Source organism: Archocentrus centrarchus, chromosome 22 (assembly GCF_007364275.1).
Source record: "Archocentrus centrarchus isolate MPI-CPG fArcCen1 chromosome 22, fArcCen1, whole genome shotgun sequence".
NCBI classification, from domain to species: domain Eukaryota; kingdom Metazoa; phylum Chordata; class Actinopteri; order Cichliformes; family Cichlidae; genus Archocentrus; species Archocentrus centrarchus.
Genome location: NC_044367.1, coordinates 20290600 through 20309066, shown reverse-complemented (window position 1 = coordinate 20309066; position 18467 = coordinate 20290600). Strand labels below are relative to the sequence as shown.

General features: G+C 38.3%; 1 protein-coding gene across 3 annotated transcripts in view; it reads right to left on the bottom strand.

Annotated features, from left to right (window-relative positions):
* Positions 1-17771, bottom strand: part of sash1b (SAM and SH3 domain containing 1b) — a 58697-nt gene extending 40926 nt beyond the window's left edge. For all 3 annotated transcript variants that reach the window (XM_030718290.1, XM_030718289.1, XM_030718292.1), the window contains exon 1: positions 17282-17771. In XM_030718290.1, the coding sequence (XP_030574150.1) occupies positions 17282-17755 (474 nt within the window). In that variant the 5' untranslated portion in view covers positions 17756-17771. The remainder of the gene's footprint in view (positions 1-17281) is intronic.
* Between the last annotated feature and the right edge of the window lie 696 nt (positions 17772-18467).

Here is an 18467-nt window from a genome sequence, read left to right as displayed (position 1 = left end):
ATGTAATGCATGTATGGTAAAACCCTGAAATCTGAAGCTAAATAGAATAATAAGGTAATAGCATTTGACAGAGGCCTGTGCCTTAAAGGGATACTCACCCCAAATTTCTCTCTTTCTTATGGCCAGTAGTGCGGCTCTGCAAGGAGACATTGCTGATTTTTGTGCTTTAAGCATCACAAGGCAAGTGCCATTTAGTTCATATTCAAGCAAAAGCAAATATTTTCTACAGCTGATATCTTCAAAACTGGGCAGCTCACACCAAAACCACCTAGATGGCTAAATGGTGCTACAGCTCAGAGTAAAAAAAATAATAATTTTATTCTGGGGTTAACTGTCCCTTTAAATTTAACTGTAATTACCATACTTCATGTATGATTGTGGTCACGCTCTGTTTGTGGGTGTCTGTCTGACAGGATAAATTTAGATCTCAGTTGAATCTTTAAAAAGTCCTTAATCGTAGGCTTAAACTAGGTAATTGTACAGTAACAGTAAAGACTACTGAAGTACAGATTTTAGTGTATATATTTTGTTATCTGTTGCTTGAATAAGATGCAGTATGCATTGTGCTGTCTTGGCTTGGTCTGAGACCTACTTTGAGAGCATATTCTACACTGGCAGTCAGCTAAGACTCAACAACTTTTTTGTTATGCATGTACAAGAACACTAACTGCATCTGAAGAATAGTGCATTACAAAAGAAAAGACAGGCCTACAAAAATACAAACACAACTGTAAGAAAGCACAGTACAGAATATGACTAACTAGTCAGGGACCAAAAAAGCATCAACAGGAAGAGTGCGGTCAAGGTGCTGCATGACAGATACAAAGTGACTCTACTGCGGGGGGTGAATGATGTGGGTTTGGTATAATGCTTATATTCTAAGGCTTAAATGGGTTTAAAACAAATATTTTTTTACCGCAATGACTGCAGCACATCAGCCTGTCATACTGGTAGATGACACAACCCTGTCTACAGTTAGTCATATCCTTAGCATGCAACATTTTCCAAGATTTTAAGCTCCAGTGCTGTCTCGTGTTAATTCAAGGAACTTGTTGGTAAGAACTTTACTCCAAATTTGCCAAATGATTTTTAACCTGCTTCAGGATATGCTCTGTGTAGCTAAGGTCCTGTCATATCTACAGGGCTGATCTTTTCTCCTAAGTAACTGCATATCAGCACATGCAACATGTAACTTAGACTTTCAAATCCTTTTCAGTCCGTTACACAGACTGACAGTTGGAAAACACCCTTTGTACTGACACACACACACACACACACACACACACACACACACACACACACACACACACACACACACACACACACACACACACACACACACAAAGATTAAAGACTAAGCATATGAACAGCAACCCTAACCCTTTCACTAAGCCCTCCCAACAAAGACTGTACAATAAACAGTGAGACATTAGAATGTAAGCACACAAGAGACCTATAAAATCTTCCACCCACGCCACAACTACACAACCAAACAGGCTTCACACAGGAGAAATGAAATCATCCTCAACTTTTCCAGTTCTCAGCGAATGTCTAGAGGAAACTGACCAAAGGCTATAGACCTAAACAGCAGTTTTGTGTTCTAAAGATATAAAAAGTGACAATCAATATTTCACAACAGGCACTACTTCTTTTGTGGATACGCGTAGTTGCACAGAGTGCAGCAATTTGGTTTGCCCTGATTCTTTCAGCTGATGACAACACTCACCCTAATGGTTTCCACAACATACTCTTACAGCACTATCACTTTCTTTCAGCGTCCTAGGGAAAACCTAGCGGAAACTTCGAAATCTTACAGTACACACAAAGTAGTTCATTCAAGGCATTTGCTCACCGCCATCTACTTTCCCAGGAGGAACAGCCTGTTCCTTTTTTCTTGTTTTTTAAAAGAAACACTGTCAGTGAAGCAGGAAAAACACTGCTAAATATTATCCCAAGAGCTGCCACGTGATTTGCTTGGAAGAATTTTGGTGAAACTGATGAACAGGAAGACAGATGATAGGTACAGTATCACTGCAGAGCCAGCACAGGGATCAGAGACAAGCTGGCATGCAAAGTTTGGACAGTTGTTTCCCCCAAGATTCATTCAATAATATTCAACTTTCTACTAACATAGGTAGTGTTTTGTTACAGTACAGCATCTGATTTCCAGACAAAATTCATAAAACATCAGGCACACAAGCCAAAAAGGCCAGGCGACAACGTATGAATGCTTAGAAGTTACAAAACAAGCGTCTAATGCCTTAAGCCCCAGTTCTTCCTAGGTAGATTCATTAACCATAAAATAACAATCTGGAGGCTTTTTATGTGTCTTTGTTGAGCTGCAGTGTGGTGTGCTGGTAGCAACATTCATTGATAATACTAGTAACACTTAATCTAATTGAGCATAAGACAGAACATGACCTAAAAGGGGTCCTAGCAAAGCTTTTATGTTCATCTTGTACATACTTTTTTGTCTCCAAATTTGTCCTATAATCTGGCAATATTTGCACATTCATATACTTTTTTCTAAAACATTATTATCCCAGTCCATGCTGCAGTTCATATCAGATAGGATGCTGCCAGATAGGATGCTGCCAGCACAGTGAGTTGAATCTGTATCTCTGTCCTCCACCGTTCTCTGGGACTCCACCTGATTCATGACTGTCCATTCTCAGATGTCCTCTCATCTCTGTGCCTTCTTTATATGCAGGTTTTTGGGACTGTCCCTTGCAAGATGATTTGTGCAAGGCCTGATGAACAAGAGGCATGGCCATCCCATCTCACCTTAAAAAAAAAAATTCTAAGGAGCTCAATTACCCACTCAAGCTTTCTGTGGATCATTTCATGTTTTGTGTATAAGATGCATAATATCTTCCTTTAGTATCTCATCTCTGCAAAAATTCTTCTTTGGAGTTCTGCTGAGTCTCCATGTTTTACAGGCATACAGCAAGATTGACAAGACAAGAGAGCACAGCAGGTCGATTTTGGTGCACAGACATATGTTCTTGTCTCTCCAGTTGATCTTAAGTTTTGCTGTTGCACCTGTCATCTGTACTAACCTTTAACTGATATGATCAAACCAAGGAACTTGAAGGTCTTCACTGTTTCCAGTCTTGTCCCTCTGATTGATCTCAGAGTTTGATGCTTTTGGTACTAGTTCAGTACATGCAACCATCATCAAAGGAAAAACTGCTGATGCACTAGGATAGCTGTCAGCTTATGATAGCAATTGTTACACATAATTTGGAGGCCATCCAGTTTGTATTTCATGCACAAAATGACTAACAAACAGGACATTTCAACTGTTGGCACAACCTTGGAGTAAAGCTTGGTTCCTTTTCAGAGTTAGTCAATTTCACTTAACCTTTACACTCCTATAAAGTTTATAAAACAGACAATGCCTCCTGAAGGAAAGAGATCTGTCTGACAGATCTTTCTACAAATGTTTCTTTCTACAGTTGTTTCTAAGACTTACATAAGCATTAATGCAGTCAATCTTTCATATTTTTTTAGACAAGCTCAGGTTTCAAGCCTAGTTCTATACAGGGAAAAGAGCTGGATAATAGATAGTTAACTAGTATCATGGGGATGCACTACCTTTGGATTACTGGGGGAACTCACTGACAATCCCACTGAAAGGCGGAACCACCAAGAGCTTCCAAGCTGTCCAGATATGAGTAAACTTAAAAGCAGAAAGGTTAACACTCTACCCAATACAATTAATCAATAAGATGGACTTCTTTCCTTGTACTAAAAGTTCTGTATTGCAATTGTGGCATGGAAAGGAGAGGGAAATGTTTTTATGTGCTTTACACAAGTTCAAAATCCTTGGACATATACAACTAAACTTTCTTTGGCTCATTTTCCGAGTTTGCCTTTTAGTATTAGCACAAATCTCGCAATCTCAAACCTGCTTGCCCAGTTGATAAGTTTATAATTGATTTAAAATAAATAGCTTGCAGTGTTGTGAAGGGTATAAAAGGCTCCAAGTTTTTAACAAAAAAAACACTTGGAAGAGATGCATTCTGATCACCCACTGTTTGTCAGTAATAAATGAAAAGAAATAGAGCTCATGCACAGATTGTTTTTGAAATTACCCAAGAAAATCCAAGTTGTGCTCATGCATAAATAAAGAGAACTGCAATGATTCAGGACAGTTTTTATTAAGGCTGCCACTTAACAGAATCATTAATGTGAACTTCTTTTTTGGCTAGAAAATCCTTGTGTTAAAAACAAACAAACAAAAAAAAACCTCCAACTGAAGCCCAGTAGTGTGGGAAAACAGGTTCAGTGCCAAGTTTATATTAAAAAAAAAAAAAAAAATGCTGTCAGCCACAAATCCTGGAAGTCTAAGTTCTAGAACGCATATTTACAGGTCTCAGTAGATCTTAACGGGGTGCATATGCACCTTAGTGACTTTATTCACCATATTAATTCAAAAGCAAATGACCACATAAGAATCAGAAATAAGAAAGGCTAAAATTACAATAAATATAAACCACTGAGAATACTGTCACTTTCTGTGATTGTCATTATTATGGTAAGAACTAAGTTGTCCGAGATTTTTGGTAGCTACACCTATGCTATCAATTTGAAAATCCTAGGTGACATCATTCAAGTAATTGCGTTTACAAGATTTTCAGAAAACTTGACCTCAGACCTTTACATTGAGGTCAAGGTTGCTGAGATTCGATATTCAGTAGATGCATCTATGGTGTGAATTTGAATATCCTAGGTCACATTGTTCTTGAGTTATCGCATTCACACCGTAGAGAAATGTAATTTAATGCATACAAGTATACTTACAGATCTGTTTTTAGTTTTGTTTATTCCTCAGCCTTCAGCAAAGTTAGTTTTATTAAGCTTGCTGGGGAGCTGGGGCATGGGAAAAGGAAGAATCAGAATCAGAATCATTAGGAAATTGCTGCGGTACTTCGTGTTACATAAAAACAAATAAGTATAAAAACTATAAGACAATATTACAAAATACAATCAAGAATACAATTTGGGTGCAGATCTGAATAACTTGGTTTAAAATCACAAGGTAAGGCATTGGCCTTAGCAGAGGAATGTGCTCTCAGAGTTCCTGTTCTAGTTTACAGCTTTCTGTAATTTCATTATGTGTGACATATAATGACAATAAATCTATTCTATTCATTTTTTTTTTTTTGTCTTTCCACTTTGATTAGTGTTCTGAGTTGATTAGTGCTTCTCCATGACAAATGTTGAGATGATGTATGCATTATGATGTAAAATACAGATGCAAATGTTGTCCAATTACAAAAAATACATTTTATAAAATGGAATACATAAACCATTAACATGTAGCACAATGTACTGATATGCATGTACCTGACCAATAATGCTGCAAAAGATTTCTGTAACTTAAAAGCAACAGGGAATTTATTTTGTCCTCTTTACACTAAACCAAAGTAAAACTAAAAATATCTAATAGCTTTTTAGAATAAAAAAAAATATCTGGTATACATCACTTCCCTTCCACATAGAACAAAAGATGACTTAAAGAAGGCTGAAAAAAGAGGCTAATGGGGGAACAAACACAAATGGACTACAGCTGCTCCATTTTACTTGGATTCCTTGGAGTGAATACATTATGTATGCTGAAAATGTGACATTTTGCACATTAAATATTCTCAGGAAACCAAAGGCAAGATAATGGAAATGAATTTAAGAATCCCATCCTCTCAATTTCACATGGCAGTTATTTCAAGGAGTACTCAACTGCAAACGGATCACCAGAAAAGCAGCTTAGCTTATATTATGTTGCTGTTGGATCTATGCAATAGTGTCAGCAGACTTATCATATGAAATTAATAAGGGAGGAGGGGTTTTAGTTGCTGTGGGGAGGAAGAGGAGCAGAAAGTGGGTCATACTCTGAACGTACAGTACTCACTGCACTGCAAGAGTGCGACCCTTGGCTTTTTCCTATATGCAATGAACAGCCACAACATTAAAAGCTGTGGCCAAATATTGTGAAAGTCCACCTTGACCCACCAAAATATCTCCAGTTTCTTGGGACATGGACACGCGACCACTGGATGTCTGCTGTGGTGACACTGGTCGTTTAGGACCTTAGGGTCCTCTCAGCTGCAGAGTGGTGCCTCTGTGGATCGGGCTAGTTCTGACTCTCCTGAGAGAGGTCACTGCCCTCAGGGAGTGCCATTGTCATGATAGGTGTGTGCTCAGTCTGAAACAATGTTTAAGTGAATGGTGTGTGTCAAAATAACGCCCACATTAATGCAAGGAACCAATTTGCTCAGGAGATCATTGCACTGCAATAAGATAATCAATGTTACTTCACCAGTCAGTGGTTTAATGTTGTGGTTGACTGGTGCTCACAGTCTTCGTGAAATACTTGTACTTGTATGGGCAGACCTTATGCTGACAACCAATACACAGCTGTGTACTCCTGTTCTGCAGACTACCAATGCATAGAAGCATCAGTAGACTCCACAGTACCACAGTAGACTGCCAGTCACCAGATACACAAACAAACTGGAACTCATGTGGCCTAAGATGTATTCCCACTGCCATCTTTACAGTAGGCGATACAGTACAAAAAGGCTAAAATGCAGTTCTGAGAATTTTACAGGAACATCCCTTGTGCGACTTCTGTTCCCACTGTGAGAGCCACAAATAACACTCAACAGCAATAGACTTAGGATAGACTTCTTGACTTGGATGAGTAAATGTCATGTCATGGCCTATTGCACAAGGTGCAACATTAACATTAGTCAGATTTCTCAGACCTTGAAGTCTAGTTACTAATAGGCCAAAGCACTGGATGGATTGTAAGCCTGAGATTTACTGTGGGCCACAGAAGCCTACAAAGCACACAGGTACCCCTCCAACCATTTTTGAAATATCTGCAGGACATATGCAGTAGCACGATTATGACAAAACTCACTAGTGTGACTAATGAATACAAATCAAATGTTAATTGATTTTTGTTGCTTGCAGAATCTAATGTGCCACTGTAGTTCCTCGTTTTCTCCACCACATGTAAGTATGTAACATTTTTTTTTTTTGACAAATTGAAGAATGCAACAGTTAAGGTCCTTAAGTGAATCACCCCCTAGGAGAAAAACTACACAGATTCTAATTAAAAAAAACTGACCAAAAAGTAGAAGACAAAAAAAATTCCAGCATGCAACTCTTATGTATTTTCCAGCAACTGCTGCAGCCCACCTAGTACAAAAGAATTCTGCTTCTACAATTTCAGAGTAAAGAAGCAGCTGGGCTGAGAGCCATGGCAGCTAAAAATAAAAGTAATTAAAAAGAAAAGCAGAAAGAGCAATGGCCAAAGTTTAAGGCAACCTGGGAAATGAAGTGGGCTCACATCTACCTGACAGGCATGATTCAGGAAAAAGTATTTTGGTCTTACGGGATCTTAAGAGTTAGCTGACCTGCATAAGAAGCTTGACATGAATTCTAAAATTGGCTGCCAAACATGCGCAGAGATTTAACTGTTATTGTGTGTAGTCTTATTCATTTTATCCTTATGATTTTTGAATGAGATGTGAGAAGCTGCGCACAAAAATAAAATCAGACAAGACCAGAGAGTCCTCGGAGTTATAACTACTAATACATTTAATCTTACATTTGTTCACCTTCACAACAGCAAATATGTTAGATGAACCTATTACAGGCAATCAGTGAACTGCCAAATAACAAACAACCTGGACCCAACAGATTCCCAGCAGAATTTTTTTAACACTTCTGGAAAATATTATCACCATTATTCCCAAGAGTAAACACAGAAATCAAAAGAACTTCCAATATACCAAGACATATCAATATAGCCACTATTACTCTCCTACTGAAACCCAACAAAGACCCAAACCATCCCTCAAGTTATTGTTCACTCTCATTAATAAAGAGACTTAACTGCTAAAACTCTAGCTATTAGAATAGAAAAAGTCACTCCAATATTAATCCACCAAAGAGGCTTCATTAAAATTAGAAATGCTACCGACAATATTGGCAGATTTTTCAACGTACCAAGTCTTGCCCCAAAACAATAATAGTATCATTAGACACAGAAAAGCCATTTGATAGCATTAACTGGACTTTTCCATTCAGCACCCCAGGAGAGTCATTCATCAATTGGATAAAAACACTGTACACTTTACCCAGGACCACAATAACCACAAATGGGATCATATTGCAAAGTTTCACACGTCACCAGGGAACCAGATAAGGATGCTCACTATATCCATCTTTATTCACCATTTTCATTAAATCACTCACAGCAGCAATACACCAGAACAATAAGATCAAAAGAAGTACAAGACAGCAAGTCACAATCAGTCTTTATGCAGATGATTTATCATTATATCTATAAGACCCACATAACTAATTACAGGAAAATTTCAGTATAATCAATAACTTCTCTGATTGGAGATGATTGCAAATCCTGGATCCACCTTCCCTTATCATTACATGGCAGAATTGCTAGTCAAAATTAAAATCTTACCTCAGACTAATTAGCTATTCTTAATGCTTTTAAATCCTTCAATTCATTAACTACAAAATTCTACTGGAAAAACAAGAAACCCAAAATTGCCATATCAACACTACAAAATAATAAATTACATGGTGGACGAGAAGCACAGAGTTTTCATCGCAATTTCATAGCTAATGAACTACAAGATTTAATCAAATGGATACAAAAGGACAACTATAATAAATTATGGATGGATATAGAATAAAATCAACTTAAAAAAAAAAACACATTAAATTACCCTTTCTTATCCCTTTCTTATCATTTTTAATTAAAAAATATTATCCAATTAGTGCAACTCTGACAGCCTGATGGAAAGCAAACAAAAGTTCCCAAATCATCACTATCCCCACATAAATACACCCCAATTTGGCACAACCCAGAATTCCTATTATACAATAAAATTCCCATTATACAAATTGTACAAAGGAATCACTCATCTCCATCATCTTTTTCAAAACGATCCATCCAGGAGTACAGAGTTGGTGAAGAGCAATTTTTCCAATACCAATGACTGAAATCTATAATTAATCTAAGATTAACATAACAAATAACCCACTACTTCCCTCTGGATTAACAGAAGAAATTATGAAAATCATACAATCCAGAAAAATAACTTTACAAGGTAATTTCAAATACTGATGTACTAACAATTCTACCTATACACAACTGGAAAAAATGACCTGGAGTTTTATCCCAGACTTCTAGACATCTGCAATAACATTTTCTCCATAACCAACTATGCAAATTTACACCTGATACAGTATAAAACAATTCCCAGGACCCACCTCACCCAAAGAAAAGTGTTTAAGATGGGTTTAAGTGACACAAATGTTTGCTCACAATGCACTTCAGGGTACTCAGACAATTATTTTCATGTCTACAGTGACAGAGAGATTATCTACTATCTGAGGCTGTAGAATTCCTCTCTCTCCATCACTGCTTGCTCAGTAACATTGTAGAACTTGAATCCCTGAGAAATACAGGAGATAGATAAACTAGATAAGACAGTTTTCCCAGCTTCCACCCTAGTGCCCCCTTTGTTGTTATTTTTATTTATTTATGTCTTGTGTATCCACAAAATGCGCATCCACATAACCACACGTGTTGTCTCTTTTGTTGTTTGTGTCAGTGCACATTTTGAAATAAATTATTAAAAAAAAATGTTAACCTTCCTTTGTGATGCTCTCCTTGAGGATAATGTGGGACAGAATAGTGGCAGAGATAATAAAAATTAAATTCCCCAACAGCTGCACACTACATTAAAAAGAGAGCTGCACTAAGGATGAAAACCTTTACAATTTCAGAGGCGTATAAGTGCTTAAGTAAAGAAATTTTGCCATTCATTTACTAGCTTCCTATAAAAAGAGTCATGCAAAATGTACCAGTGCTCTTTGTAATGGTTGTCTTTAATGCAGTGAAGTAACTCACATTATTCATATGTGCCATGTGGAATTATATACAGAGTTTCAGCATGTAAACAAACGATAAGCTGCTTCCATATATGACCTAAATTTTAGAAGAAATATAGCACTAATAGATTCATGGTTTCAGCCACTGTATTGCAAGTAAGGTGCGGGTGGGGCTGTTTCCTATTCTTTTTTTTTTTTTAAAAAAAACAGGCAAATGTCATGATCTAATACAATTTTAACTGTTCAGCTGATAACATCCAATATACAAAGGTTTTGTGTGGTCAAAGGTTTTATGGACAAATCAGCAATTTGTCATCACTTAAAGTCTAATTTCTTGGCACTATCCCACAGATGTTGGATTGCTTTTTTTCATTGCAGTCAGTTTCTCATTTTTTGTTGACAGATTATGTACTTCTTGCCCTCTTAACTGTATCATTCTTCTTTTTGTAGTCTGCTACTCTTTTTCCATATCCATTTTAATGTCCAAACTTTTCCAGTTTCCATCGCACTCTTCACAGTTTCACTACCGCTTTCAGTTTGCGTGTAATTTGCAAGTGTTGGCAGACAAGTTGGCATCTCCAAACAACTGCAAGCAAAGCTCTCTCAAGGAGGTTTTCAGTACAGTACTGAATACCTCTTTGGTACCAATTTCACCTAGCAACAGAAAGCAACCTCCTGCAACCACTTACCAACTGGTCAAGGAATACACATTTTTCCTTAGCAACTAGTGGTTGCCAGGTGGTCGCCAGCCGGTTTTCTAGGCCTGTGTGACTCGGGCCTCAGGTATGGTGGCTAATCTTTAGTCTCAGAAGTCTCCGAATGCTCAGCAAAGAGAAAACTTTTAATACAGAAATAAAGATTGAACTACTCTATTACCTCTACTATATACTTCATGTGGTGAAGGTTATAGAGTACATGCTAATATTGTTCAGAGAAGGTAAGCACAAAAAAGTGTGTACAACTTTCTATTTGAATTCTTCCAAAACAAATTAAATGACCACACCTCATCAAAGCAGTTCACTGTTGGGCTCAGTGCACTCTTTGATACAAACTTAAATAAAACTTCCCTTTTCACTTCAGCTTCCTCTAACATGTGCCTGGCACAAAGAAAAGAGGGGCTTGCTCTAACACAGCAATTTAAATTCTGAGAGCACCACATAGTTTCAAAGACCTATTTAGCCTTGTAAAACAAAAGCCAAAGCACTAGAGAAATAAAGGCTGAAGACTGAGGCGTGTTTAAATAAGTAAGGCTGCTTAAAAGAAATCTGTACATAGAACAACTGCTCAAAAATAATCATTCAAGGAAAACAAAATAAAACAGCCTCTTGAGTTAAATCCAAAATGAGCATGGTGTTAAAATGGTGTTGGTAAAAGTGTGTGGTGTTGTTGCTTCCACTGGGCAAAGCTCCTCCAGATGCTCTACTGAATAATTCCTACTTAAAAGCAACATGAAGGCAGAGGGCCATTAAAAAGAAAATTTAACTGGATAGAGGGATATACATACAGAGCAAGTGACCCTGGACAACCTTAAGCTTATACAGGTCAGTGCTTTGCTTTAAATTATTTATAGAACAGTATTCTCTGTGTTAGCAGCATGCATCTTTGATATTGCTCAGTAGTCATATGATACTGAATATGTGGTACACTGACAGCTGCCATTATACAGTTGAAGTTTTCACCTTAGTTGTGAGCTGATGAACCAGCTGGACAGGAATTTACTTAATCCCAAACTATAAATCATAAATATGACAAATTACATTTTTTAATGATCTGCGCAATACTATCCAATCACCCTGCCCCCAACTATCCCTCAGCACCATAGGGGCAATTTTCCAGCAACATTTCTGCAAATCCCCAGTGGTTTGAGCTAATCTATACTGACATAACACGAGTAAAGTCAATAGTTGGGCTACCCCACAGTACACTACAGGGCGAGCAGGAAGACAGCAGTAATAGAGAACATGAGAAAAGTACATCACAGTGCAGTATGCCCACACTGTTTATGTATGCCAGGGTTTTTCCTGGCTCGAAATAGGCTTTTGAGTGGAGGCTTTCACACAAGCATGATTTGTCTGGATGATTGGTCCGTTTGAACTTATTTAAGAGAAGTTTGGGCATTTTCCTGCTATTTTATACAACCCTGGTGATTTTCCATTGGGGGAAGATCAAAATTTCTTATATGCAGGAAATACCCTGCATGACTAATATACTATACTGTGTGTTGCCATCTGACTACAAATGAAAAATGCGTTCCTATGCAGCACCTGAACAGATTAAAAGTGACTCAGCTCATAATCCAAAAATCTGAGTGAAGAAAGAGCGTGATCAACTTTGCCCGTACCGGTATGTTGAGCAAAAGCTTAGTCAAATGAATTCAAAAAATTAGAGATGAAATATTGACTCACTGTAACAATAACATTCTTCGTTGATTAAAAAGAGGCAAGTCTCTTTACTTATCCCCTGTGGAACCTGTCTACTGGCACAAAAACAGACCAAAAACAAAACAAAAACAACAGAAACTGTAACAGTCTGAGGTGACATCTTCAAATTAAAAAAAAAAAAAAAAAAAAAAAATCAAAACAAAAAACAAAAGAAGACACTTAGAAATAGTAAAGCCTCACGCTTAATACGCTGTAGATCTAAAGTGTTAGCCCTGGGATAGACCCTGCAGACAGTTCACACGTGCAGAAATGCAATTTAGACTTTCTAATTCAACATGTCTCTGGACTTTGAGAGAAAAACAATTGACACAGAAAAGTCCCAGCAGACTACAGAATTCAAACCTTTGACCTTCACCTAGTAAAGCACTAGTAAGTGCTAACCACTGCGTCACCATGCCATCAGAAGAGAATGAACTATTTTTTGAGGTGACCTACATGAAGCGCTGAAAGAAACTGAACAAAAACTACAAAAAGTCCACTTCTATGATTCATGCACATGTACAGGTCCCCGATATACGTAATGTTACACTTGTGCGCAGTGCTGGTGTTTTAAAACCAACTTTGTTCAACAAAAGCCATTCTATTCAGTCTCCATTTTACAGTGACAAAAGGCACAGACAGCTGTCAGCTGCTGTAGATCTTGTATTTTGCCAGGCTCTATTCAGACTGTCTTTTCTTCTGTCAAAAGGGGCCTGCTGGTTTTGTTTGTCCTCTGATCCTCTGGAGAAGCAACACAGAAAAATCTTATGAAGATTTGTTCACCAGGACAGTTTTCAAGCGAGGCGCTGCAATGAGGCCTTCTGGGGGGTTGAAGCCCATTGTTAAGACAGCTATAAAAGGGAAACCCTTCCAAAGAGGGATTGGGCTTGATGAAATGTGATGTATGCTTTACTGACAAATGACAAATATTTTTGTGCACATAAAAAAACAAAACAAAACAAAAAAAACAAACAAAAACAAAAACAAAAAAACCCTTAATAATCTTGTCTGAGACAAAACTTCTGTTTCAGGCTACATCTCCGCAGCACAGAAGAGACTCCCGTTTCCACCAACAGTAACTTCATGAATTAGAAGCACCAAATTTCACCTATTTTTTCATGTCACATTTTCAGGAAACTGCTTGTTGTGTCACCAGCACTTAGATCATTTACAGCTTAATCAGCTTTACCCCCCCTGGAAAAAAAAAAAAAAAAGGTTTGTAACAGGCCTTTGGGTCTGTGTGAACAATTCATGTGTACAGAATGATCAGAAATGCACACTGTTCACTGGGAATTGATTGTGTTACAGAGTACAGCAGACATTATGTGGTTACAAATGCAAACCACTGTGGTTCCAGAATATGAGACAGAAGAGGGCCTGAGGACATACTCTACTGTTAAACTCAGACAAAGCAAATGTGAGGCACACTTGTAAAATAAAGAAGAAAAAAAGGAAGACAAACTAGAGATGGCGTGGTGTGAAGAGAATCTAATATGCACTTTTTAAAAATAAAAATTAACCGTAAACAAATAGTAACATACGGTACACTACACAGTGCATACTTTAGGTTTTAAAACATCCCTGCCCTCTGGTTAATAAGGCCAGGAAAATACAATACAATCATTGAACTGTATATATTATAATGTCTAACTCTCAGCATACAATATTACAGTAGTAAAAGATCCAGCTCTGCACAAATTTAAGCACTGAAGTACTGGTGGAAGAGATGGGCTTACCCTTAAGCTACTGTATGCTATTCCTGGTGAGAAAATGGGCCATACTGGCCTACATACCTGCATCCTGCAACCGTTTAATGGGCTACATCTGATGAAGCTGAAAGCCCAAACTGCTCCAAAATTCTGCTCGCATAACAACCAATTTGACCTGATTGTTTTAAATCCCTCTTTACTGATGATCTACCAAATCAAGCAGAGACTCGTTCACATTGTAAATGAATTAAATTATCATGCATGTCTTCGCAGTGCAAGTACTGAGAAGGATCGAATGGGCCAAATTTAATGAGCCAAAAATTTTGGCCCACTTCTTGCTGAAATGCAGCAGGATGACATAATACTCAAAATGTTAAACACACAGTGGAAGGCCAGAGAGATACAGCTGAATTGGCCACAACATTAAAAACCACTTGCCTAACACTGTGTAAGTCTCTGACCCATCATAGCATGGACACAGGACCTCAGGGGGGTGTCCTGCAGTGTCTGGCACTGGGACACTGGCAACAGATACTTGTGCTGACACCAAATCTAAAGACTTCCAAACAAAAACTTTTCTAGGTGAATCTGTCTGTGTGGCTGTAACCTAGAAAAAGGCTGGAAGTGAATCACAAAGCACCTTTGCACTTAGTAGTTATCTCTGAATCTTTCATGAACAGCATGTGAAACTTGCAATTATTTTAATGTTAATGTCAATGCAGATGGTTAAAGTAAACTTTTCTAATTAGACTTTCAATAATAAAGTAAATGGCAATGCAGAAAACACTGCACAAGGCTCGCTTGGTACAGAGAAGCACAAATACAAGCACTTGGGTCCAAATATGACTCGTTTTGATACAAATCAAACTAGAAAGCTGCGTCTGGCTGACTAGCGCCTCAGAACACATTCATTCATTGTTGATAAGCAGCATTTTAAACTTGAATCAATCGAGGAAAGACAAATAATCAACACGAGTATGATTCTCTTGGCTAAGCACCACTGCTGTGAGAAACAACTGTGCCTTGGGTCTGAAAGTGTAAAGATATGCTGGGGGAGTGTTCATCAGTGCTGCTAGCAAGGATTCATTCTGACAGTCTGCTACAATAAAGACATGTTTACCGCTGGTTAAATAGTAAACATCAGTTTTCTGTGCTATAATCAAATCCCAAATCCATCAGTCACACCTTCCTGTCTGAGACAGGCTGTTGAAAATAAGCCAAACGTGTCGCTGAGCTTTTCATCTGGCTGGCCTTGGACCACTCGCTGAGTGTATTATGGACTGAATGGATTTGGTTAATGCCAAAGCAGAACAGCTATCCTCTGCAATTACATTAACTAAGAGTCCCTGTAGCCAACACAAACAGGGCAGTTGTCAGGATGGGAGAAAATCCCTCGAAATAAAATGACATGCTGTCAGTAAGTCATCGAGGCAGACTGATCCACTGTCGACAGAGATCAGTAACCCTTGCTTGTTGTTTTTTTTCTGCCATGGGTGCTTAACCAGTAAAATTGAGCAAACTTTACACTTTGGCAAAAAGAAGGTATTGTTAGAATCTTTGACCTCCTGGAGAATGGGAGATTTAAAACATCTGATTCACTGAAAGCTCACTCAAAGTACAATATATCAAATAAAGACTTCTACAAATATTTACAGATCAGAAGCTTTGTGTATAAGAACAACAACTCACTAGAAACCCTGACAGACTCACATCCAATAAATCTTTTCTCAAGATTAAGCAGCAAAAACACAACCTGGGTAAGACCATCCCGGTGTACTTTGCTCAAATGTGTAATAGTCAATGATGGGTGTAACAGGTATAAAGTATTAAAACAATACTTTTGCATCACATCTACACATCTCTGTACATCTACAGTAAGTACAGAACAGAGAATTCACCAAACTGTCCCAAATGTAAATCTCATGTAGACTGCTTGAAAATCAAAACGTTCTGGATGGCAGTATGTTCAAGTGTCTGCACAGCAATAGGTCAGCAGCTGTCTCCAAATCCACTTCTATGTCCACTTAGGAAGGTTCCCACCTCCCTTAAAGAAAAGGAGGATTTGATCCAGCCTCTTAATATTAGCAAGGAAGGCCAAGTCTTTCTATTTCCATGTGAAAATCTCTGACCTCAGAGGGTGTGAATATGGAAAAACTTGAACACTATAATAAATGGAAGGACTCGTCTTTTTTAGCAGAAATGGGGAAGGCCACTAGAACTTCTGGGGGTTGATTATGATTTGGATTTGCCACATTTTTGGACTACAGAACATGGACTGGATTCATATATTGTTGGATTTCACCACATAAAACAAACTACTGTGCAAGTGCAGGATACTGTCCCACTGCATTACTGATGTTACAGCCTGTTTTGCCTTATACAGTATACCAGTCTAGCAGCATCTCTGTAGCATTGTTTATTTTTTTTGTATTTTGGTTTGTTTATTTACCTTAAAAATTGAATGTAAAAAAGCTATTAAAAATAAAAATAAAAAAGTTAGAACTGTTAGTGTAGTTATTCTTTGAGATTTAATACAACTATGATAACTTACTTTCTACTGTATTATGCTGTACTGTAAGGTGGAACCAATGGCTAAAGAGACAAACAGCTGGAGATGCAACAAATGTTTCATTATAAAACACGATATTTCTCATTTTTTGTACTCAAATTCAATGCCAGTATGGATTTATTTCCCCAGTTTGGAAGTGTGAAGGGTCCTACAGCAAAATATTATGGCAGAGCAGGATGTCTTCTAAAAGCTTGAACTGAACACGTTCTAACATGGCATTCTGGGAGATATGTGAAATAGCCATTTAGACGACAGTAAATCTGGAAAAACAGTCACTGTATTAGAAATTTCTGCACATAAATCCACCCTAACTTAAAGTGAGGATCAGAGGACACTGCAAATCTTGCTACGGTTTCACCAAGCACCCACTCAGTCAATTCAATTAGATTTAATCCAATAAACTTTGGCCCTAATATGGAAATTGTTTTGAGTAAACTAACACTACTGCAAGCCTCAGCAAACCTTTGCCAGAGACTCCAACACCTCCTCGAAGAAGAATCACTTGACGTCAGCACTATCAAAGAAATTTGTCACACTCTTCATCACTTTCACAGCAAAGTAAGCATATTAAATCCAATGAGACAGCTCTTAAAGACCCAGCATTTATTATCAACTTAACTGCAAGAGAGGATGTAAAAATATCCTACCTTGTGGGTGTACGGCGCTTGTCCCAGGTTGATGCCATCTTTTGCAAGTTTATCCCGTATGAGTACCTTGAGCTTCAGTTTGGGATAGGTCACAAAGTCGTTACAATCTGTGAACCTCGGGTTATGGTTTCCAGGACAGGAGGCTTGGTGCACTCCTGCAGTCTGTGCGTGAGACCTCAAGTCACCCACTCTGTCTGAGTGCGAGCTGTAGTGGCAAACAGAAGCATCCAGAGGCTCTAAGGTGAAATAGTACCCAGGTGCTTTCCTTTTGTCTTCCTCTTTTAATGCTTGCACCGCTGTGAGCAGCCTGTGTCTGTGATACTGAACATGCACACCTATGGCATCCAGGTCTGGTTCCCCAATCTGTTTACAAACTTCCAAGTCGTCATACCCATTGTCAAGGAATGACTCCACATACTGGGCCAGGTGGAGCTTAGACAGCCACTGGAGGACGAGATTTGCCCCCTGGCTCATCTTAAGACTGGATATAAGGGGGAAATTGGACATCATCATTCACACTGGTGCTGCTGTGCTGGGCCTGTGAGGTGGCAGTCCAGCACTGAGGTCCATAAGACTCCCACCTTACACACAGTATCCAACTTAGTTCTCCAAATCAAACACATCTATTGCTTGTGGGGAGAGCATTAGATAGCAAAGCAAAGGCATCTTAAGAGATACCAGAGTAACTGTCAGCTGCCCTTTAACCAAACCCAGGCTGAGACACCTGCACTGCTGAAGTTCTCCGGTTTAGATGCTCTTGGTGAACCCGGCCTGTGACATCGCTAAAAGTTGGGGGAAGGACAAAGAAACATAGATTTAAAAAAAAAAAAATCAAGTTTCACGGAACAATTCTGTTTGATGCAGCCAGCTAGACTTCTGTGTACAAGGCTACTTTGCTACTTTGTGCAGTCGACGGAGACATAAAGTTAACCTTAGCTGGAGAAAAACTCTTTAACTGAGTCCAATACGTTTCTGTTAAATAAAAAATAAAAAATAAGGCACAACGCTCATAACGTTCAGAGTTGGGAGTTTTTCTCAGTCTGCGTCCATCCTCTTTGTTTCATTCATCGCGGCGGCTACACAGCAAGACGCAGAGGTCCATCAAAAACATTCATCCGAAGCAAAGACAAACAATTTCGTTTGAACCACAGCGATATATAACTCCTAAAATGCCAAACAATACAAA